The 24,251-nt window shown below is 39.2% G+C and overlaps 1 protein-coding gene across 4 annotated transcripts in view; it reads right to left on the bottom strand.

Moving 5' to 3' along the window:
• The window catches only part of ZC3H12C (zinc finger CCCH-type containing 12C), a 45,877-nt gene that overhangs the window by 8,335 nt on the left and 13,291 nt on the right, over nucleotides 1–24,251 (bottom strand). For 3 of the 4 annotated variants that reach the window (XM_064645258.1, XM_064645261.1, XM_064645260.1), the window contains exons 2-4: nucleotides 15,619–16,385; nucleotides 3,533–3,672; nucleotides 560–794 (exon numbers count right to left, since the gene is read on the bottom strand). In XM_064645258.1, coding sequence (XP_064501328.1) covers nucleotides 560–794; nucleotides 3,533–3,672; nucleotides 15,619–16,385 — 1,142 coding nt within the window. Of the gene's footprint in view, nucleotides 1–559; nucleotides 795–3,532; nucleotides 3,673–15,618; nucleotides 16,386–21,715; nucleotides 23,053–24,251 lie in introns of those variants that run through there. The other variant, XM_064645259.1, reaches the window with a different exon arrangement.

Raw genomic sequence — 24,251 nt, 5'->3', positions numbered from 1 at the left:
AACTAACTTCACAAAACTCTGCTGACTGCCCAGGATTCTTGCATCAGTGTTCAGGCACTCATACACAAGTGTCTGCTCAGCAGAGTGTGTAGTCCCTCCCATCACAAGAAGCCACCTGTTGTAACTGCAGTTGATCTGTACGCCAGGGCACAAAGTTACTATAGATGGATCTAATCAGACAGTTGAACTACAGACCTCCTGAGGTTCATTCCAACATGGTTTTTTCTATGACCCTAGAACTTAGGAGTGTAACCACAGGCACTCAGAAACACTGGCTCAGTATATCAAGAGATTTGAAATATTATACCATAGCATACATCAAATATACATCAGCATACATCAAAAGAGAAAAAAATAGCAAAAAAAGACATAAAGATATCACTATAAAACCAGAGTTTTAAGTACTTTTAATTAGAAGAACAAATCTAAGATTGACTATTCCTCCTCTTTTTCTACAGGTACCTAATGATTTGGGTGTAAGACAAAAAAATCATACAAATCTTCAAACAGTCCTTTCCTCCATTATTTTAGTGGCACATATAAAGATAGAATGACTTACTTGTCATTAACAAATGAATACATCAACAAGCGCTCATCTATGAACTTCTTCCATTCTGGCTTTTCATTAGCTAGATCCCTGTAATTGTCATTAGAAACAATGATGCCATCTGATTCAAAGGCCAACTTCACTATAAATCGGTCATCGTAGCACACCACCCTTCTCCCTTGCACTCGCCGGGATGGTGTGAACACAAGAATCTTCTCCTTTTCTAATTTACGCAAGATTTCTTGATCTACAAGGAATAACAGTCAAAAGTTAAACAAGGAAGAAAAGAAAAATATGTTTGTCTAATCTCTAAAGACATTAGATTTGAGGAAGAAAATCCAGACATTTAGACTAAAAATGTCTTTAAATGATTATAGTCCAGCAGAAGGTGTCCAATATATGATATCTGAAGTTAGAGTCAGCAGTCAGCTGGCAACACTTCCAATAAAAACCCACAAACAAATCAAAACCTCCTGCTCCACACTAGTTCTCGAATTCTAACACAAGGAGACCTCGTTCACATTCCTCTGGTTCAAAAGAAGAATCAAAACACCCGTGAAAAACTCTGGTTGAAGGAGTGGTTTTAAACATCACTGAATGTTTCAGTGAGTAGGAGGAATATAGCCAAGCCATGGGTTTCCCGTAACTGAGCTCCTAGGTAAAGACAGACCTTTTTCATCTATTTGTGGTACCCAGCAAGAAACACGTTTTGAAAGAATTCCAGTAGCTCACATTAATGGGACTGTCTCATAAAAGTCTCTGCCCATCAAAAGAAAGGGTTGCTACCCATAAGTACTAGAAAACCCGCGTTCAGTACAAGCACTCAGGTTCTTCATGAATATTAACAGCATCCCCAAAAAGACCTCTGATGTCATTTTGTAACCAACAGCAAAAGTGGTGGTGGTTTGGTTTTGGTTTTTTTTGTTAACATCAGCAATAGTTCAGATTGTACCTTTCCTTGAATGGTTTACATATTGTTTATACATAAGTTCTTAACAAAGCCAAACAGATTTCCCTTTAATCCTGCTAAATAAGCATATTTAGCATTTTATGTAATTCCTTCTTGTCCTACACAATCTGTCAGTCACATATCCAAAAGCATTTTCTCTTTGTCTGTATGGAAGCTGGAGATCCCAAGGAGCTTTGAAAGATGGACCTCAGGCTACTAAGGAGGTAGCACTGGGGCACCTACCCCTTATGTTAATTCTCCTGCCTATCACCCTCCTCAGAGCAGACAAGCTATGAAAGAAAAATATGAAAAAAACTAGGCAACATCTAAACCAGCAGAAGAGTATGACTCATGCCTCTTAATAATGGTTAAGATCTCAAATAACTCAACTGTTTTGTAGCATAAGAAACTTGACAGGGAACATGTTCCATCTGAAAATAAAAGACTCCAACAGAAAGAAATACAGCATTAATATTACATATAGGCAATATATTTGATACAAGCATTTATCTGCTTAGTAGAAAAAGCACAAGATTTTAAATCAAATATAACCTTTTTGTATTCACCCCTCCACAATATGGTAAATGATGAATGACAGTGTGATGGAAGTTGATTTTTTTCCCTAGTAAGAAAGAATAAAAAAATCTGCCATGTGATGACTGGCAGGTACTCATAACAAAGATGTGGCTGTCGTTTAGTCCAAGAGGCTTCTCATGAATACTGACAGTCTAGAGCCATCCTCACATTAGTCATCTAGGGCTTTTTCAAAATTCCAGGTGGCCACATGTTCCAGGTGCGTATCTCTGGAAATGGAGTGTCAGCACAATGTATTTCACAAGACTGGTAGCACAGAGGCTCCCTGCATCCTGACAAGAAAACTGAAGAACTTCTGTTTTACAGAAAATACAATAACCTGCTTTGATCGTCCTCCCATTTTCAGGGTCCATGATGACACATGGAAAACTTATTTCTCACTATTAGACAACTGGTCAATTCTGTGCATTGCTACTTTCTTGAAACTCCTTTTGGGGCTTCCAGCCCTATGCACACTTCTAGCTGATGTCACAGTTTATTTCTAAGTAGCCAAATTTTTATTACTTAGCCAATGTTCTTCCCATACCTTAAACACTAGTACAGTTAAAGACAATGGCTTCAAAAGAAAGGCTCCGCACTGCTTGTGAGGATGGGAGAACATCAACTTTCCAAATATTTTCTTGCGTTAACATGATATATTCTAGTAGCAATCAAGCAAAGAGAATGAAAATCTTTCCAGATATCTGAAAATGCACATGGCAATCAAAACATGTTTCCCTTTAGAAGCTAGATCTACTACTCTCAAAAGCTTTCCCTCCTTTAAAGGTAGCCACGTTGGGCCTCCCTCCGAAAAAAAAAACCTTTCCCTCCTTAAATTCTAGGGTTTTTTTAACCCCCAAATTCCCCTCTGTTTCATCTTTAAGGCAGATGGAGCATGCCTCTCCAGCCTTCATACAGAACCTGTTAGTTGCATCAAGAAATAAATACCTCTACAGCAATTTTTTTTCTAGATAAACACATTCAAAATTAAAATATTCAAAATTTGTCTCACTTGTTAATAGTAACAATGAAAAGAAAACCATTCCCTTTCTGTCAGGATAATTCCCATAACCCGAAGCACAGGCAGTGACTCACTGCAGGTGACTAGCAGACAGGCCAGCCTGGCAGAATCTGCTCACCACAATAAAGATCTCCCAGCAAATGACTCACTTCAAACCTCTTCACTACTAATGATGCACGCGTATAGCAGATTTAAAAAATGGCAGTTACATTCTTTCAAGAAGTAAGTAGCAACGTTAATGGAAACTTGATCAGATGAGCAGAAAAGGAGGACTTGGAAAGGGCATTGCTTTGTCTTTTTCCTTCCTAAAGATCACAAGGAAGTTACTACCCCAAAGATATTCTATTAGAACCTTTTATGTCTAAACATTTGTTCATTTGAGCAGTAGCACTCAAGATGTGCAAAGCATCAAACAAGCCACTGAAGATGGAACGGAGCTTACCTGTTATAAGAGCATCAGGTCTTGACTGTTCTTTCCTCCATGCTGGCACAAACACAGTAACATCCTTGTGGCCTCTTTCCAAAAACCAGTCTACTGCCAATTTGATTCCTCGACAAGAAAATACTTCTTTGTTCCCGTGGCTGAAACACACATTCAAATTCTTTATTAGATGACTTTATTTTTCTATGACCATAAATGGAGCTCAACAAAATGCAGATCTCAAAGCCATGCTCTTCACTTGCTCCATGGTTCCTAAAGGCAGCTGGGTGTCAGTCTGAGCCTTGATGAAACATGGCCATCACTTGCTCCAGGGTGTGGGAGAGGGCTACTAAATCTGCCAAACATTTTCATCATCTGTACACAGATTCGACAAGTAAGGAAAAATATAAGCAGAGCGTGTTAAAAATCCTCATAGCCCAATGAAAAGTATGAGGTATAACAGGCAGCTTGGAGACTTGATGAGGGAAACCAAAAGGCCTGAAATACCAACATGGGAGTGCAATGTGTTTAGGAAATGCTAGCAGATGAGTACTGAACACTGGTGCACATGGCAGCAGGGGAAGAGACAGCAGATCCCTGCTGGAAGAGCTCTGTGAGCTCCCATGTGAACAGGGAAAGAGAGAGGAGAAGGTCTCCAAGCCCAAGGGGATGGCAGGCACTCTGCAGGACAAATTAGGCAATCTGGAGAGACTGTCCAAAATCAACATGACAAAACTAAGAATTTGCTTCATACTGCACTTCAGAAGAAGAAATTAACATGTATTAAAAAAGCCATGGAGAGACAGTTAAACAGAAACCAATGAGACACAAGCAAAACAAAAAATATGCATCTGTTGTGCAATAACTGTCTGAAGTAAGGCAAGAGATGCAATTATGTCATATTCTAAAGGCAGACAAGTCCTTGCCCAACTTTTACATCCAGTTTCGGGCAGGACATATTATAAAAGACACAGATGAAATGGAAAGAATCCAAAAGAAAGTGAAATGAGACCTATGGGGAAAGGCTGAAGGAAGTACATTTAGTTAATCTGGAGGAAAAAAAGCAGCTTGTGGGGGAACAAAACAATCTTCAATATATAGGAGTTAATTAAAATAGAGGAGAGCAATCAACGACTGGGTGTCCACAGAAAAGTTCTGGGAGCAAGGGGCTGCGAGGTGGTTGCCGGGAGAAGAGGTTGGGTCTGTCCCACAGTGGGCATGCCCAGCTCTAGCAGGCTCCACAATGAAGGAGAAGGGAATGAAGGAACACTTAGGCTCAGGGAGGAGAAGGTGCTTCATGAGGAGCAGGTATGCCCCCAGAGGGACTTGCAGACTGTGGAGAACAGGAAAAGTGCAAGAAGGAAGGAGCAGCAGAGGAAAAGGGACTCCAATTCCCTGCACTGCTCAAGGCTGCTCTGAAGGGACTGATTGTCACCTGCAGCTGTGAGAGGTGTCTGAGTGAGGCTGTGATGAGGTGGCATGGAGGACACATATTTGGAGTTAAGAGAGCCTGGGAGAAGGAGAGACATTCTTCCCACCTGAATATTTTAATGTTTGCCTCTTTTGTTTCATAATTCCTGATAAAGAATTAAATATTTATGTTAACTGGGTATAAATTAAGTTAAATTCCACAAGATGAGTCTGTCTGACATAAAAAATTACTCAGTGAGTGATATCCCTGTCATTATTTTGACCCAGGGGTTTTCTTCCTTCTCTTCCTCTTGTTTTCTCTCCCCCATTCTGCTAGGAAGGGGGGAGCCACAGTCAACTCACCACAGTCCCGCTGGATAAGGACAGAGAAGTCCTTAACTAGCATAAGGCCCTGTTAAGCACTATGCTAGTAAAAGCTTTCAACCTGATCTGTGAGACAGTCTGGGCATAGATTTTGGGATCTCCTCACTGGACACTTTGCAGAACAAGTTAGACAGCTCCTCTGGGGCCATCCTGGGTTCTCCATGCACAGGAGGAGACAAGCAACTTGACTTTTGTGAGGTCTCTCCCAACCCCACAGCTCTATGTAGCAGAAGAAACACGGGGGCACGGAAATAAGCTATCACCTTTCACTTGGCTGGCTTGTCGTGTATAGCAGGTATGCCACAACCTGCTTTCCAGAAGGGTAAAAGACAATTCATTCTCCATGATTTGTCAAGGGGACAATATTATGACGGATAGCCACAGGAATTTTAAAAGCTCCTTCTACTTGGATGTTTTGAGGTAAATGCAACCACCAGAAAGTTACTGAAAAATACTTTTTCCCCCCTCAGCAGGGAAATTTTAAGTACCTATTATTTCCAGCTTTCTAAAACATAGCACTGCTGTATGTTTCTTGATAATGAGGGAGCTTGAGTAATTGTGCAATGGACCAAGTGCCAAAGTAAAAGTGAGAAAAACTTTGAAACAATGTTCAGATTCCAGACGTCTGTGAAAGAGGTGGTGTACACATTCACCTGTGTCGAGAGAGAATGAGTCATGGCTAACACCTCTCACAAAGCAGCATCCTCAGCAGAGGCTGTGTTGAAGGTCACAGATCCCGAATAAAAGAAAAAAAAAAGTAAAAAAAGGAAAAAAAATAGCCCACTATCTTTAACTGGATTTAAGCAAGGAACTGTATTGTTTCCTCCTCTAATGATACTGGAGAGAGTACCTGGAAAGTTAATTATATAAGATATTGCAATTGTTGCCAGCCATAATAATCAAAGTTTTTCGATTTTAGCTGGCATGGGGTACTCCAAGGATAGTTTCAAATCCATCTTCTGTGCCTACACTCGGAAGGCTGTCAGGAACGATACACCTATGTACCTCAATATCCTGTTTAGCTATAGTTACAGGCCTCATATAGGGTAGGGTTATAGGCATTCCCTGTTTTGTATGATAATGTCATGCAATACAGTAATGTAATTACCATGTAATTACATGGTAATGTAATTACCATTACACAGTAATGACACTGTAATAATAAAACACAGACCAATATTTTTTCTAGGCACTGTTTTATACTACACAACTATCCTTGTGCTTGTTTGTCTGAAAGACTAGTATATTTGTGTATTTCAGGATTTACTGGGAGTCAAAGACAGATGTGTCGTGCTTAAAATGCACATGCACATATGCACAGCAAAAATGGTCAACAGTATTTCAGCCACAGAAGGTCTAATTACATCTCCCCGCCACAACACAAAATCAGAACACCTGGTGTGCATTCAGTGCCCACTGGGCAGCCATAAGGCCTCCTTTGCAAAGCCTGATACAGGACATTATTGCTCGTGCTATCAGCAGGTGGTGTGCAACCACAAACATATTGTGAACTATTTTAAAACAGTCAGGAAGGGCTTGTTCCAGCTACTAAATTCCATTGGAATCACTGTGCTGTTATTACTCTTAACAATCTCCATGGTTTCGAATGGATAAAACCACTTTTCACCCCTGACACTGAACAAAAGGTGAGTTAGGGTACATTTTCGTAACACTATGCTTCTTCCCATAAGTCTGAAAAATCATTTCTGGAATGAAATCCTGGACACTCTGAAAGAAATGGATGTTCTTGCCTATTGCTTTCCATCTTCTTGTAATTCAGGCCACATTTTTAAAGGCAGAGGGAATAGCCTAATACAGACTATTAAAATTGTTTCATCCAGAACATAAATTTTAAATATACTTAAACTCTATGAAACAGAAATGGGGAATGCATTACCATGCATACTAGCTATTCTGCACTGCTGAGCAAGTGAATTTAAAACTTGTATAAATCTTCACTTTTTTTCTGCTCCTTTTCAGATGCATGCCTAAGCTGATAGCTGAGTGGATACAAATTCCAAGAAATTGAAATGATTAGTGAAAAAGTCTGTGAAAGAGATGTGCAATTAAAATTTGTTCTTTTGGTTTGTTGTCATGCAGATTTGATGCTCTTCATTTTGAGATTTTTGTGCTTCATCAGCTTTATGATACACCATGTGGTGAAAAGACTGGAATCATGCTGCTGCTTCTGACTTCTTTTCCTTCCGCTTAGTAGTAAAAAAGAGGAGAAATGTTTGTACTTCTTTGTTAAGAAAAATTCTTTTAAAAATATCTTCCCAATTATTAGGAGTATGTGAAAACTCAGACCACTCAGGTTGACAGCTGTAGCCCTGGGTGAGATATTGGTGTATACTATGATTCTGCTTGCTGATTATGTTTAATCTACAACTCCTAGTTGGAAGATACAGTATATTCCTTCAGAAATGCCTATTTCTCTTTCATAGTACGCACAAATGATTCTTTTAAACATCACTTTTATATTTGGCCTGTTGATAGTTGTAGTTTCATTTTTAAATGGAAAAAACCCACCTCCTGGGCAAAAATCAATCATTTTCTAGGCTAGGAGAGTTAGTAGAAAGTGGTGAAATATCTGATGAGAACACTTTCATTTTCTCTGTTACCTTCCCAGACCCTAGATCTTCTACTAGATTTTCTAGCGACTGTCTTGAAAAGACTTGTGGTACGCACCCCGAAATGTCTGACTGCTTAGAACACCTGCAAGACTTCTGGTGTGCTCTAATGCAACATTCAAACCAACACAGGGCTCGCATTTTGAAAACTGCAGCAAACATACACATTGATGACAAGAGGTCTACAATAGTGCCTTGTTGCAATATGCATACAGGTTTTTATACAACTGAAATCTGCACACATCAAGGCACTTCCCATGTAAAAGTATACTGACTAAAAGCAAGAACAAAACTCAAGCATATACCTGCCCAGTATGAGATATTACAGAGTTACAAACTAGTTTTCTTCTATCATATCATAGGAGGAAAACAGTGTTCAGTCCATAGCACAAACAGAGAAGAATTTCCACCCTGTATCATATCAGTGACTCATAACCCTGGCAGCTTGGCTTTGTAACTAGCCTCATCCCTTTTTAAATTTTTTTAAGCTCTACTAATTTCCTAATCACAGAAATCATTTGTCCCAGAGCACTTCTCAGTAACCTGGGCCTTCTATCAGCCCTGCATTTGTTCCTTATAGATATATATATTGGTGCGGACAGGAAGAGTTCCCAAATGTTTTTGTTTTGTTTTGTTTTGTTTTTTTTTAGCCCATGGCAAATTACTTCAATGCTTTGAGGTCTTTGAAGAAAAAAGAACCTTGGAAGCTGTAGGGCTTCTAATGCCAGGGCACTCTATGGGCACAGTAAGCACTGTCCCCGGCCAGACCTGCATGCGGGTGTCTGACCGAGCCAGTCACGCACTCAGCAGTCAGAGGTCAAAACAGGCAAACAGGAGCTATACTCAAAGCTGCCAGTGACAAGCTCCTACCCACATGATTGTTACTTGTTGGAAAAATGTTTTTATCTATTCCTTACAGTGACATCTCAAAATAACCTAAAAAAAAAAGACAGAAGGTGCTACCGAAAGATGTCTGAATCAACATACCAAGGTACAACCATGTCTACCAAACTCAGCAACACACAATCTGAGGAGGAGATAATGCAGCTAAACTGTTAGTTTTTTAAAATACATAAGCAATTAAATTTCCATATGAAAACTCCATGTGGCATAGACAATTGAGCCATCCTTTGGTTGACACAATTTGCAGTTGTGGGAAAACTTCTGTGTAGGCAGGGTATCAGTGAACCTTTTACTACAGCCAAATAACCTGCCTCATGGTTAATACAAGGGGACACGACTCAGTTGCCTGAACAGAGATATCTAACGCTGGTTAGGCACCCTAGTAACACCTCCTTCAGCTGACTCCCATTCCTGAATGGCACTGGGGTCTGAGCCATGACTTTCAGGCCTGGGTGTATGTTTCTGATGCCACTAAGCACCTAGGACATCCACAGGTGGACGTTCAGCTGGGCATGAAAGCTGTAAGAAAATTGTAAAATACTGTCCTAAAGTGGGAATGTATTTAACCAAAAAAAAACCCTTCCCAAATCAGCATCTTCCTCTCACAAATAAAAATTACGTACACTAGTTATCTAGTGGTGCATTTCCCTTGTGTGATGATGTACAATCAAGGACTATTTAAATATACAGGCCAAGGTTTTCCAAAGAGGGAAACTGAAGTGCATCACCTTCCTGGCCTGGGAATCCTAAGGGCAAACTTTGAGAAGATGTAATTGCTCAAAACAAGATTAACTGATTTTGATCTGCAAATCAAGACGGCACATGATTAAAATACTTTGATTCTTTTGCCTATAAAATTCTGAAAGTGGTTGGTTAAAAATACTAATACAGCAAGTAAAATATCCAATTATTTGCTTATCAGTGTTATCTTTACATTGCACTCTTTGTAAGCACTGCAGACTTCTTTTTTGCCTATATGTTTTCAATATAAAATTTTATATATATTTGAAACACTCTTCTCACTTTTAGCAAAGAAAGTCTGAGGGCACTCAGGGTAGCCATATGGAACAAAAGTGAATTATTTAAATAGTTATCGTTTCCCCGCAGTATTTGTAACAACTCTGTTTCTTAAACCTTACTTCTTGGTGGCAAAAGCCTGACTTTGATTCCAGCAAAGAGAAGTATCATAGCAATAACCAATTTTAGGCCATTTTCAGCATCCCAATCTTATGCTTGAAAAGGACAAGCAAAGGCAAAGGGCTGTGCAAATATGCTGCAGTATGTTTCTCTCTTCAGAAGCAACTCCTTCGCTCTCAACCGAGTAGTAAAGGGAAGTCTTAAAACAAAGGGACAAAAGAGAACCTCAAAACCTTGTCTCTGCTGCCTCGTGGAGAAACAGGACCTACCTCCATCACAAACTGTGGAGGCTCAGCTGAGGAAGCTGGGGATGCATAAAGAGCAGGTCCAAGAACGTACTGGAGAACAGACAGAGGTAGAGGTGACAATGACGATGAAGAGCTTGCAATGTACTGTTAGATGGACAAAGATTGCCTTCTTTTGCTTACCTCAGTTACATAAAGGGTAAATTTAGGGTAGCTAAAATCTCATCACACAGGGATACAGAACTACTATTGACTGAAATGTGTCCCCTGTCTATTATCTATGCTGTGCAGCCTACACTAAATACAGTCCTGAGTGCATTTTCATGGAGTACAAATGCCTCTCTGACTCACATGGATTAAGGCTCTAAATGAAGATTTTGCATTACAACATCATCATCTACATGCAAAAAACCAACCCACCTCATGAAGCAGGGTTAGTGCCACACAGTTCTCTGGAAAGCTGACATAGGTCAGTGCTCAGGTATGGCACAACTGAATCCTGGGTCCTATTCCTTAGTACAGCCTCACTTTTTGCTGTGGGAAGGGTCTATCAGAAGTTCCACAGCAGCTCTAGGGGATTATTTAATTTGCTGTTCAGATCTGATTTTAAGTTTATGCACACACACATGGAGAAATCAGTCTCATCTGTAAGAGCGTTTTTAAAAAAGACTTTGTGTGTGTGAGACTCAAACATGTAGGCATCTTTCCTCTTCTGGAAAAGGATTAAGTCAAGACTAGGAAAGCTAGAATAATGAAAGAACAAGACCAGATTTTAAGTATCCTATAGAAACTAAACAGCAATTCTTCAAGTCATAGCTGGCAAAAGCCACCTTTCTGCTATTTCATTGAAAGAGGGGGTTTGCTTTGTTTTTAAAACTTTAACATATTCATATTTTTAGAGCATATTGGAGCTTTAAACTTGAAATACACAAGTTGCATCTGATCACCCATTTTCAGTTCAAGCCACGAATGACAAGCAGTGCCACCTCAAAGTATAAGAAAAGCTTTCCAAGCATTAGCAAAAGGCAGAAAAATTGGGAGTGCTGGCTTTTGCTTAACCTACAGTTTGCTAAAGCAGCTTGTCTGGAATAGGAGTAGTCACCAGACTAGACCAGCATGCATGCTGGCTCCAGCTGGCCAGAGGAAGTTATTCTGCCCAAAGCCTCATTCTGTGCTGCTCTCAAGGAATTCAAAAATCCACCCATCATCAATTGACCAGATGCAACCAGTTACACAAATATGAATATCCAATCACAAATCAGATATATCCTTCCTCCACACAGGCCAGCACAGTGTTTGATCCTTCCAGAAGAGGACAGCTGTCTCATCCTACTTGTATTATTGGAATCAGTCACCTCAACCTTCTCTACAAAACTTCCCCTCCCCATCAAATATATCCTTTAAATGAAAATTAGTAGTTCTTAGAATAATCAAGTATGTGTATTACAACAGTACGGGAGTAAGAATATAGATCACACTCTAACCATTCCTGTGAGAACAAATGAGAAAGCTTCCAAGAACATCTCTCGAAAGACTATCTACAGTCTTGCTTAGGGCACAGGCCCATTTCTCTTTAGCAATTCCAAAGAGAACTCATCAGCCATAGCTTGGAAGAGCAAAGAGGAAAGAAAAGACTGTGACAACTTATAGTTACTCATAACAGGACCCCAGACATTCAGACACAGAAATCTGAACAAGATCAAATTGCAAGCAAATCTCCCTCACTTCTTTGAACATTACTCTTCTATATGTAAAAGCTGAAATCTTTCCAGAATTTAAAATGCTTATTTACTATTAGCTATTTTCTTGAAAGGGAAAGGACAACTGGTTGCACAGCTGGTGTCAGCAACTGGGACTCGTCTTTAACACACATGGGACTGGCTTCCATAATCAAGGACTGATTTCTAGGAAAAGGTGGGATGCACTTGACCAAGCAGCTAGTTGGCAAAGGTGCTTTTGTTCTGACCAACATAGCAAGACATGAGCAATCCAGGAAGCTTCTAGAGTGCATTGACAGTAACTTCTTAACATGGGTGACTGAGGATCCAACAAGGCAACCTCCTCGACCCTCACACTTAGAAATAAGGAAGAACGAGTCCAAGATGTGAAGGTCAGGGGCAGCCTTGGCTGCAGTGACCTTGAATGGCAGAATCCTGTGAAGAAAGTGCAAGGCAAAAAGCACGATCAGTATGCCAGACTTCAGAAGAGCAGATTTTGGCCTGTTCAGGAGAATCTCACAGAGAGAAGAGTGCACAAGAGAGCTGGTTGATTTTCAAGGATCACCCAGGCCAAGCTCAAGACTTTGCCCAACTTCCTGCACCACAATGTGCAGGAAGTTGGGCAAAGGTCACAGGGCAAAACTTTCCCTCATCAGACTTTTGGGAACACTAAAACGCGTTACTGCCAAGCTGCTGGGCCTTGATGCGATGCACTCAAAGGCGTTGAAGGAGCTGGCCAATGATACTGCAATGCCACTCCTGGCAATTTTTGAAAGGCTGTGGTGATTGGGGATGTTCCTAAGGTCTAGAAGAGGGAAAATATCTCTTCCATTTTCAAGGAAGGCAACAAGGAAGAATTCAGGGAACTACAAAGCTGGTCAGCCTCACCTTGATCCCTGCAAAGGTGATGAAGGAAATCTTCCTGGAAGCCCTTTCTGTATGTAGATTGGATGAAGATGACTGGAAAGAGTCAGCAGGGATTTATGGAAGAGAAATATGCTTGACCAGCCTCATAGCCTTTTATGGTGAGATGATTGGCTCAGTGGACGAGGAGAGCAGTGGCTTTTTATTGTGGCTTTAATAAAGCTTCTGACAGTCTCTTCTAACAGCCTCACTGACTAACGAAGTAGGAGCAAAACAAGGGGACAGAGAGATGGACTGAAATCTGACTCCACTGCTGCACTCAAAGGGTTATGATTAGTGGCATAAAGTCCACCTGAAGGTCAGTCAGTATTGGTGTACTGTAGGGACTGACACTGGAGAAAGCATTGCTTAGGATCTTCCTGAATGACTTAGATACAGGACAGAGTTCACCATCAGCAAGTGTGTAAGTAGGGGAGTACACCAGATGGACATAGTGCCATTCAGAGGGACCCTGGCCGGGGTATAGAAATGGGCCAACAGGTAGCTCTGTAAGTTCAACAGAGAGAAATGCCAATCCTGCACATGGGGAGGACTAAGACTAGTCATCAATACAGGCTGGTAGCCAACCAACTGGAAAGCAATGCTGAAGTGAAGAACACTGTGGTTCTGGTGAACACCAAGCTGATCATGAGCCAGCAAGGTGCATTTGCAGCACAGAAGACCAATAGTCTCCTGGGCTGCATTCGGAAAAGTGTTGCCAGCAGGTCAAAGGAGATGATCCTCCTCTCAGCCTTGGTAAGACACATCTGGAGTGCTGGGTTCAGTTCTGGGCTCCCCAGTATAAGAGACACAGACAATACTGGAGGAAGGCCAATGAAGGACAACAAAGTTAATCAAGGGACATACAAGGAGAAGCTGGGGGATCTGGAGAAGCTGTGCAGCCTGGAGAAGAGAAGGCTTGGGGAGATTTTATCCATATCTATAAATACCCGATGGGAAGGAATAAAGAGGACAGAAACTGACTTCTCACTGGTGTCCAGTGATGGGACAAGAGGCAATGGACAAAAAATGGAATAGAAGAAATGTTGCTTAAACATAAATAAAGAAAACTTTCTTACATGAGGGCATTCAAACACTGACCCAGAGAATATGTCAAATCTCCATCCTTGGAGACATTTGAAACTCAACTTGACATGGCCTTGAACTGACACTGCTCTGTGTAGGGGATCTCCAGAGATCCCTTCCAAACTGAATGGTTCTGTGATTGCATTTGGTAGAAAATAAGTAAAGACCTGTTAAATTCGATTCTTGGATACAGAAATGTTCTATTAACAGATTTAATCTCTTTTAGGGCTCTGTATACATTCGTCTTTGGCTCATTTGATGTAGGTGGTCAAGAAAGTAAACTGAGCATAGTAAGGCAGGTCCTAAATATCTATGCCAATAGCTGAATGAACATTAAGGAAAACTGACAGATATGGAGCTAATTCTGGAATGTGTTCAATGTAGTTTGTAGGAGAAGTTGAACCGAAGTCCACCCACCAAGACTATGCTGCACTAACTAGCTAACACTTACACAACTGTTTTGGATTTATGTGAAATACAACACAAACCCATTTTAGAAGTCTGAGTATCTTCTCAGTTGAGTACCAGAATAGTGTTTGTTCAACTGGACTTACTTCCTTTACAGCTTAACTTGAACAAAAAGATAAGGAATGACACATCCAGTAGAAAGAACTCACAGAAATACCCCCTATTAAAAAAGTAATATAGTAGCTTTATGGGCTAACTCATCTGCTTAAATAAACAAAACCCATTATATTGCTGTAAATAAGAGGTATATTTAAATTTAATTTTTAAAAGCCTCATTTAAAGGAAATCGACTTGATTAGAAGCCTTAAAAAAAAAAAAAAAAACCAAACTGGAATGGCCAGGATTTTTTTAACTCAGAAATGTCTTGCATTAAGAAATGTCTTTTATTCCTAAGCTAATAAAAACCACATCAAGTCATCAGAAGATTAATATTGACCTTCTAAACCATGGTGCTAGTAATCAGACAATCCTTATGAGTTACTCAAACAGTTACTGATCAATTTATCGTTTAATTATTCATATTGCCATAACCCCTAATCTCTCAGCTCTGCCACTTCCTTCTCTCTTTTATCACGGATGAAGTAGGAACCTCTCATCTTCACAGGCAAGGTTTTTGATATGCACCTAAATGGCTGGGATCAAGATTAGTAATGCTGTAGGCAAATGTGCCATCTGGAGGCACGTAAGTGAAAGTCTAAAGCATGCTAATCTCAACAATTAATGGCAATAAAACCTAACTCCAACATTGATAATCAAGACCAATTTTATGGACAGATCAGTTCTCATACATTAGCCTACCAAGAAGTACCCCTTAAGCTGCTTAATTCTACATCACTATTTTATAATCTCAAGGAATCTTACATCTGCTTTAGCTTTCTGTACTTAACTGGATACAGCAATTGCCCACAGCAATTGTGCCTGTAGCAATGGTGCCTACCAAAAATTAATTAATGACTAGACTGGTGGGAAGAAGAGATTTGATAGCTGCCTACAAAAGGAGACTGACACTAACATAAGGTTGTTGTAACAGTGAGTATAAACCAAGGTAGCCCTACAGATCTCTAGCCTGATTATGAGATTGGCATACTGTGTGGTTGATAAAGATGCTTGCAAGAGAGCCTGCATACAGTTTTAGGCAGTTATACCAAACATCAGCGCTTGAATGGGGCAAGGCCATTCTGTTTCCATTTAAATAGAAAAGCAAAACCTTCATGGTCACATACCTCATTGCAACATTGCTGCCATCAATAACTATTGGCCTCAGGTTGTCACCATCCTCTGTCACATCCTCCTGCAGTGGAGACTCTGACCTCTGAGACTCTAGGGAAGATGCTTCACGCATTACACTAGTGTTAGCATTAGTTACAGTCTGATCAGTCTCAGTTTTATTCCCAAGTTTGACAAGTTCTCCCAAAATATCATTTATTAAAGCATCAGTACCAAGTTTATTGAGTACAAGTTGAACCTGCTCTTCAGAGTAACCCAACTTAAGTGCAAACTCCAGTTTGGTTTGATATTCTTTCACCACATCAGGGGGCTTTTTGACTTCCTTAGGTACTATCTGAGCCTCTTCTATCCTAAAGTCTTGCAAGATTTCATTTCTTTTTAGTATATGAGGCTCTAAGCAAGGAGATCGGCACAGCTCTCGGTGAGTCTTAGGCAATAAATGTGACTCCGATGCAGAATTATTCAGTCTCTCTGAATCATTATCAGAATTTGTGCTTTCTTCAGAGTCACAGCTGGAGCTTCCGGAAGTCTCTTCAGATGCCTCCTTTTCTACATCTTCTTTCCTAGAATTAACCTTATCCATTGTTGGCTTCTCCACCACTGACCAAGGTACAATTGCATTTATTTGTGTGCCAGTGCTCCCCACATAAAGGTGGCCTAAGTCATGCCCCAGATGATCCTTCAAGCCCATGAAGCTGCTGCATGTACTTGACTCCACCTTGTTGTTTTTCTTGTATTCCTGAATATAAAGTGTTCCGTATTCCTAAAGAGAAAACAAAAATGTTGCAACTGGTTACATGCATTACTTATTTTGTATTTCCTTGCTGCTTCCTCAGAACTGCATTTATTCTCTCCCAGCAGAGAAACAGGACCTTTTTCTTTCTTTAAACATGGGAAACTTTCTGTGGGAAAAACTTTTCCTAAGGAACATCCATAGCTAAGTGGACAAATGACTAACCATTCTGAGTTTATCAAATGTTTTTTTCTTACACAATTCTAGAAATGGATTTATGAAAGAATACGAAACCAAACACTGCAAGTTTACCTACTGTAGCATAGAGACAAGAGACTCGTCATGATTTAAAAACAATGAGATATTTCTTCTAGTTTAAGTCTATATTATAACAATGAAAACAATATGTATGACTAAAATACAAGTACTAGAAAAGCTTTTTAAACTAAATATCTCAAACTACGTTGAATAGAAAGATATTAGCATAACACTAGATTATCTAGCTTATTAGTAACAGAAAACATGATTAAACAAAAACTTATCGGCCCTGAACGACACTATCTGTTCAAGTGTATACAATCAAACTATTTATAAATTCCCTTATAAAGTTGCAATTAAGCCAAGAAAGCCTAATTGCTCTCAACAGAGTGCTGTATTACTAGCACATACAGTATTTAGGGACATGGATAGATCTAATGGCCAATAAAGCCAATGGAAGTCTTTGCACTGATTGCAACAGATCATTCATCAAGCCAACAAGTCGACAAAACTAAAAACTGATTTCAACTCTTGGACTAGACACGGACAAGCCTTTTGCTGAATCAAAACTATACATATATAGGCAGGAGTCATTTAGGAAGAATGGAAGAAGACAAGTTGCAGTTTTGGGGACTTCATACACTTGCCATATCAGTCTTTCTGGAGGAATTTTGCATAACAGTAATTATTCAGAAGGTAGCCACCCAGTTCATCACAAAGATTACTTCCACAGCCTACACTTAAAGGCAGATTGCTACCTCTTTCCCTTACTTTGTTCTTTCAAGCAGGAATATTTGCTAACTGCTCCAATAAAGAAAGTAAAAGATAAACTATTTCTCATAAATAAAAATGGACCATATGGACCAATTGTACTGCAGGGTTACCATGAAAAAGAAGAATTTAAATTAAGGAAAGACTATGAAACAAAGAGTTCTTTCACACTTCCATCTTGCAAGGCAGAATATAAAACAAAATACAGAGGCAAAGGACTTCATTTGAACTTGATAGATACACTACAGACACAAATTTCATCAAGGAGGACATACTGAGAAAAAACACGTCCAACAGAATCTCTTGACCTATACTAATACAAATTATAGGTATATCTCATGCACAGCCAAAATACATTAATTCTCCCATCCCCTTGCAGGAGCATTTAAGAATCACCCAGTATTTTTAAAATACAGTCTACTCCACTCTTCTTGGGATAAAGATTTGCTAGTGTGCACCAGAGAAATTCATCCAGGATTAAGATTAGAGAAAATCAAAAAAACACTCAAATCCATGGTTCAGTAAAAGCAGACTCTATAGGCACTGACTGCCAAGACATCACCACTCTGGTGGAGCTTTTTGGTTATGAGGCACAAAAACTTACTTTACCTAGTCAAAATAACTAAATCTATCTATCATCAATGTTTTGATCTCCAACACCTTAATCCAGGTAAGACTGATAGAAAACAAAATTTTACTTAGATATTATCTTGTTAAAAGGCAGTAGGACTGTACTTCTCAGGCAGCGTATTAATGAATATTTCATTCTCTTATCTCAAAGCTTTAGGATTTCAAACAACACCACAGATTAAATACAACAAGAATTTAGGAAATTAACCTTTTCACATGGTGATTTATTAACTAAGATAATACACTCGATAGCACAGAGATAGTAACAAATCACAATATCCCAATAAAAGGATACAGTTAAAAAAACAACACTGTGGCCTTCACAGAACTGACACCACAAAAAAAAAATAATTAAAACAAATCGCAAACAAGCAGCCCCTATTGGAAGCCAGGCTGCTTAGCAACTGGCCTCCAGTTGCTAGGATGCGCTCCTTTAACATACCATCATGAATACTAGCACAGCGAAAGAATAATTTGGTATGAACAAAAGCCCATGAAAGAGAGCGGGACTTAAGTGCGTCTGGTTTCCCCTCCGAGAACAATGCAGCTGCCAAACCAATCTGGAAGCCCCGACATCATTGTTCCACCAACCCCACAATCTGCTCTGACTCGAGGAAGTCTAGTTAATGGGCAACACTTTTAAGCTGGACTGAAAAGTTGAGCTGGCTCATGTACCGCTGCTGCAGAATACAGGGAGATAATGGGTCACTGCCTAAATCCATGTACTGTGAAATGTCATTTTAGTATTGAACTAAAAGTGGAGGGAGGGGTGTTTTTGGAAGGGGGGGAAGAGGAGGTTGCATATTAACAGCATCAAATAATGAAAGTCTGAAGTACATAGATTAGAAAGAGGATTTTTTTTTTTTTACTGTTGGTTAAAATAATACTTAAGTCATTCTCCAATCGCTTCTTTCTTGAAGTTTAAGTGCTTTACAGCAACTACAAGCATAACACCCTCCAATGGGATTCAAAGAAGTCACTAGCATATGAATGTGTCTGAAGATCAGGCATTATATGAAACGTTCTTTAGATGATTTGCACATCAACTGCGTATGAAAAATGACCGCAGACTGAGCTTGGTCCTTTGTTAGAAAATATACATAATCAGCCTCACATCTATCTGCTTTAAGTCTCCTGTCAATCTCCATCATGCTCCAATATACAATTGTTTATTTTGCACAGAACTCTACTGTTTTTCAGAAACTATTTAAAGAATAGAATAATAAAAGCAGCAGCTTTAGCATCTCCCACATATAGAATATTGTCACTATCCTATTGCTTTAAAAGGGTAGTTAAAATTATGTTTGTACTGTAAACCCAAAGCTAAAGATTTTTTAAATAGTTTTGCACAAGCAGTACACTATTCCTGGCATTTGGCCTAAACCCTGCATGCAAACTGCAATTATTTTCAGGCAATTTTTTACAATGCCTGTGAACTTTGTACATCATATCTGTGGTCAGTAGCATCTCTTAGAAACATTACACTTTGGAGCTCCCATCATGATGTCCTTTATGAGATTCATTGACTACAACCATGAAAATCAGATGTCACTGTTGAATACTGCCAATTATTTTATCTTGATTTGGTTAGTGAAGAGCAACGTGCCAGCCAGTCAATTTGAATGAATTTGTATTCTAAATAAACACTAGTGTACCTCTATACAGGACAATGAAGCTTGTGAAAACTAGAAAAGGTCACATTTATCCAAGGAGTAACATCAGCTAAGAACTCCTTTATTTAGAATGAACCCTCATTACACACATATGGTTTTAAAGTACGCTTTCTGATCAATGCAATAGAGCTAAAAAAAGTATCTGCTATGAATTCTAACTCAAATGAGAGCCAAGCAAACAAACAAAAATAATAAAAAAAAATTCCTGTCAAGGAAGTCTTCAACTTTTGGTTATGCTCATCACAGTTTAGTAAAAGAATTTTACGAAATTTTATTTATTAAAAAGTCAATAAAATGGGCAACTCCCAATTTAGACATAGCTATGACAACACAAGCTTTAAACTGTAGCCTGTTTTAAAGTACAGTATCTCACATTAGGTTCACTGTTAAAGGCCTAAAATACTGTGTCAAAGACATTTATCGAGTATAAATGTAATAATCCAGATGAGCACTGGGCTATTACACTGCAGAAGTGTAATCTTTTCCCATTTCTTAGAAGTCACCACTATTTTCCACTAACCATCAACAAGCAGCCTATTGATTCACCTTCAGACAAACCAGAAATATTTCTCAAAGGAATGTGATTTCTCAAAGGCAAGTAGATATCTAATCTTTTACTGTGTATTCAGAATTTTTTCCACTTACAATTGAGCATAAGAGAAGCAATTTAATGCAAATTTAGTTCACAAAGGAAAATAACAAAGAGTAATATAGTGTGTCATGTGGCACAGTATAAGAGAAATTGTGTATTCTCAAAAGACCATCAAAAAGTTTCTAACGATACATTCTACAAGGAAATAGTTCACCATACTTTCACATAGGCAGACTTTTTCTAAGTCTTCTCCACATGAAATGGAAAATATTGAAATCAGTTTGTTGAAACACTCATTACTTGCATAAACAGAAGTGCAGAGTTGATCGGAAAAGAAAAAGAAGAATGTATCCAAAAGATACTGCAACAATGCAAATAAAATAATGAATATGTAATAAATACCTACTGCTGTAGTTTCTATGTATTTAATTACCATTGTATTTCAGCGAGTGCTGTTGTCTGCATCATTCTATCCAACAAAGGAGGGATGTCCCATTGAACAGATTGGTTAATGCTCTGGGGCAACAGATGTCTACTGGAACTGCAGGAGACCAGCAACTGGTGGCCTGCCCATCTTCTGAAAACTTTCAATAGACTCATGCATATGTTCAAACAATAGGGCATGTGGTAGAAATGCAAACCTCTTTTTAACCCTTTTATATGCTCTCTTTCCCTCCCAACTGATATATGAAGGTCTTTGTTTTGGTTTGGTTTTTTTTTTTCCTTTTCTTTACAGGATCCTTGGAACACAGGCTCATGGAGTACGCTGTGTTTGTTCTTCAGCCTAACATCCGAATTCAAAACATAAACCAAAACAGATTAGAAACTTTATAAAAACAGCCAGGCTAGATCTGACACACTGATAACTAGCTTTCAAAGCACAAAACCTTTGACTGGAACATCTGAGAGCATCCTAATGCTCTATCATACACTAGTATCTTCAGATAGCCCGCAATGGAGCTCTTCCTATTTTCACAAACACAGGAAATTTCACCCATTGTATGGTATAATGGAAAACATCTTTAATTTTTTTTTCTTAAAAGCTTTTTCTACTAGTTACAATGTAAGTAATAGCTTATTTGCAAAAAAAGGGTAAATACCTATAAAGTTGAAACCTCTTCATCTCCCCACTGGGCTAGAGAGAATTTGTTCTGTTGATGGCTACTGCCTACCATTTTCAAATTCTGGGAAACGCACCATTACCGACGCTTTCGAAAGTTCCTTAGTAAAACACACTGGGCGAGATCAATGCTTTTTAATATACTTAGTCTTAAGACATAACTGTTTTTCTTTCCCTCTTTTTCCAAGAGACACCCAAAGTGTGCAAATCTCAGCTGACACACACGCTAGCTCATTGTCCAAATGCAAACTGGTAACACTGAAACACCTGAAAGGTGAAACATCCCATTTGTGCAGAGAGAAGCCCATATACTTACGTTCGCTGGAAAACACACAGACATTAGTTTCTCGTAGCTGTGTTCCAGAAGCAACTCCTTAACACGATTTCAGCTGCAGACTTCAGGCAAGCAAGCAGAACAATGAATGGACGAACAGATGGACCCGCGATGTCTTTGCTTAACCTATTACTGAGCAGCCGCGGAGCCAATCACGACCCAGAGAGCTCACAATTAGTTGGCTGGGCAGATGCAAGGCAACCTCCCCACCCTGCATCAGGTTCGGAGGTTTCTAAGATAAGCAAGTTGATGTCATTCTCAGGGTCTGCCCCGGGTAGCATGTGTATTAACGAGGGGTGTGCAGCAACAATAGGCCATACAAAAGAGACTAGCAGGCAGCTGCTGTATGAGAGCCAGAGTCATTAGGGAGCAGGCTGCCAACAAGAAACACCTGGCTTGGGCAGACTTCAGCTTCTCCTCATTGTTTCTAATTCATGAAACAAAGAAAAGAATTATTTTTTAAGTAGTAAAAATTGTGAGTTTCTATTAAAATATATCAGTCTCAAGGAATATAATCCCCTCTATTGTGGAAACAAAAAGTTCTTTGTCAGGAAAAATATTAAAGAGAAATAAATCTATCAGTATCTATTGTAGTCCCCTTTTCTTGTTAGCAAAATTAATCATAGGGGTATAAAGCACAAGGAGGTATGAAAGGAGCCCACACTAAGTACTGAAATGTATTCAGAAACAGCTTTCTGAATTTTCTGGCACTTTTGTACATTAGTCAATAATTGAAACAAATTTGCACTTACAACTCTTAGAGGATCTGTGCATAATTTCAATGGAAGGTGAAAGTGATTAAACTAAAACCACATAATATTAATATGTGGAATAATGGATATTTTTAAGCAGTAGAAACATTAGAGCACTTGATAGAAAGGAACTATGAACCACTCTTTTGTTCTCTAGTCACTCATATTTGTTTGCAAGAGAATTTCTTTCCTTTTTTTTTCCCCATAGATCTGTTCTAGATGCCAAGATCTTTCCATCTCTTCACAATGACAGAATATTTGAACAAAAGTCTGGAGCTAGGCTATAGCCAACTTTTTATTGTCTTTATTTTTAATTGAAGTAAGCCACATAGAAACACAAACTCCAGTCCACATCTCCCCTCACTGCCCAACATTTTCATTGCCCAACACAGACATTTAGCAATGTAAAACTAGCAAGGTTTGATGCTAGAAAAAAATAAGTGGAGCGCTGTGGACTTTCAAGTAAGAAGTTGCCACTGCTGATAACCTCAGTGAAGACAGGTCAACACACAGAAGGAAGGAATTCTACATTTGCAAGTGTTCATCTGAATGATTACTAGAAAAGCGTATTTACTGAACTTCAGCATCATTACATGACTAAAAGCAATACTGAGAACCAGAGGCAGCTGTCCTTCTCTGTGTGTGAGGACAGGCAAACTGCTGGGAAACATCTACTGTGATTTAAAAGAAGAAAACAATGAGAACAGGTTTGTTAGAACTGTTCTGAGTAACTTCTCAAGCTTTATGTGGATATTAGAGCAATTCAACATAGTAAATGAATTACATACCATCATGTTATTATGCTGATGCATTTATCATGTGCCCAGATATTAAGCTTCAAAGAAGAAACTCCAACTATAGTTTCTCTGCACTATTCATTAAACATTCCTAAAAACAACTACTAACACCACAATTTTGGGGCTTTTAAGTCAGAGGAAGGAGGAGACTCCTCACTAATTTCTGCCACTGTGAACACAAAGAGTGAGAGAAAGCTACCCACGAGCACAGTGGGATGCCTGATCTCCAGCACTGGATTAAGCCTCTTTGCAAACAGTGAATAAAAGCACTGATCTGAAAAAGCTAATCAGTCCCTGCTGTGGTATTTAGACTACCTCAGTTGCCAGTATTGGATAACGTTAAGCATATTAAAACTTCTGTAAGCAAAATAGGAAACCAGTCCAGTTCACCTATGTCCAAGAACTACCAATAAATGCAATGAGGATCACTTGGCTAATCATTCATTGAGTATCTCCCTGATTAGAGCTAGGTATTTCTTTTGCAATACCAGTGATCCTTGCTTTGCAGAGGACACATGATACCCTTTACAGACATCTATAGCAAACAGTACTCTGCAGCAGAGAATTGGTGTACTTAGGGCTCTACAAGCACATCTAGGGCAAGTGTATGATCTGGCTTAGAAATCTGCCTTAAAAATAACGTTGTAAGACGTTCACTCACAAAGATCTGCCCCCTCTATGTCCTCTACTGTAACAATAAGAATACTATCCTGTTCCATGTCCCTCCTCAACCCCCCACACTCCTACTCCCCATCTTCATGGAACCAGGGCTAAACTTTAGTTGCAGATTAATGTTCATGAAAACACTATGCTGCAGCACTATGACCAAAGTAAGAACAGATATAATCTGAAGACCTAACGTTATATTGTTTAATTTACTGAAAATATTCTAGCAAGCTGTAGTTGCATGAATTAAGAAGACATTCTCTAATTCTACCTTATGCACAGCATCAGTTACTTAAACCAGCT

This window comes from Pseudopipra pipra, chromosome 2 (genome assembly GCF_036250125.1).
Source record: "Pseudopipra pipra isolate bDixPip1 chromosome 2, bDixPip1.hap1, whole genome shotgun sequence".
NCBI lineage: Eukaryota > Metazoa > Chordata > Aves > Passeriformes > Pipridae > Pseudopipra > Pseudopipra pipra.
The sequence above is the reverse complement of the archived record's forward strand: the minus strand, read 5'-3'. Positions and strand labels throughout refer to the sequence as shown.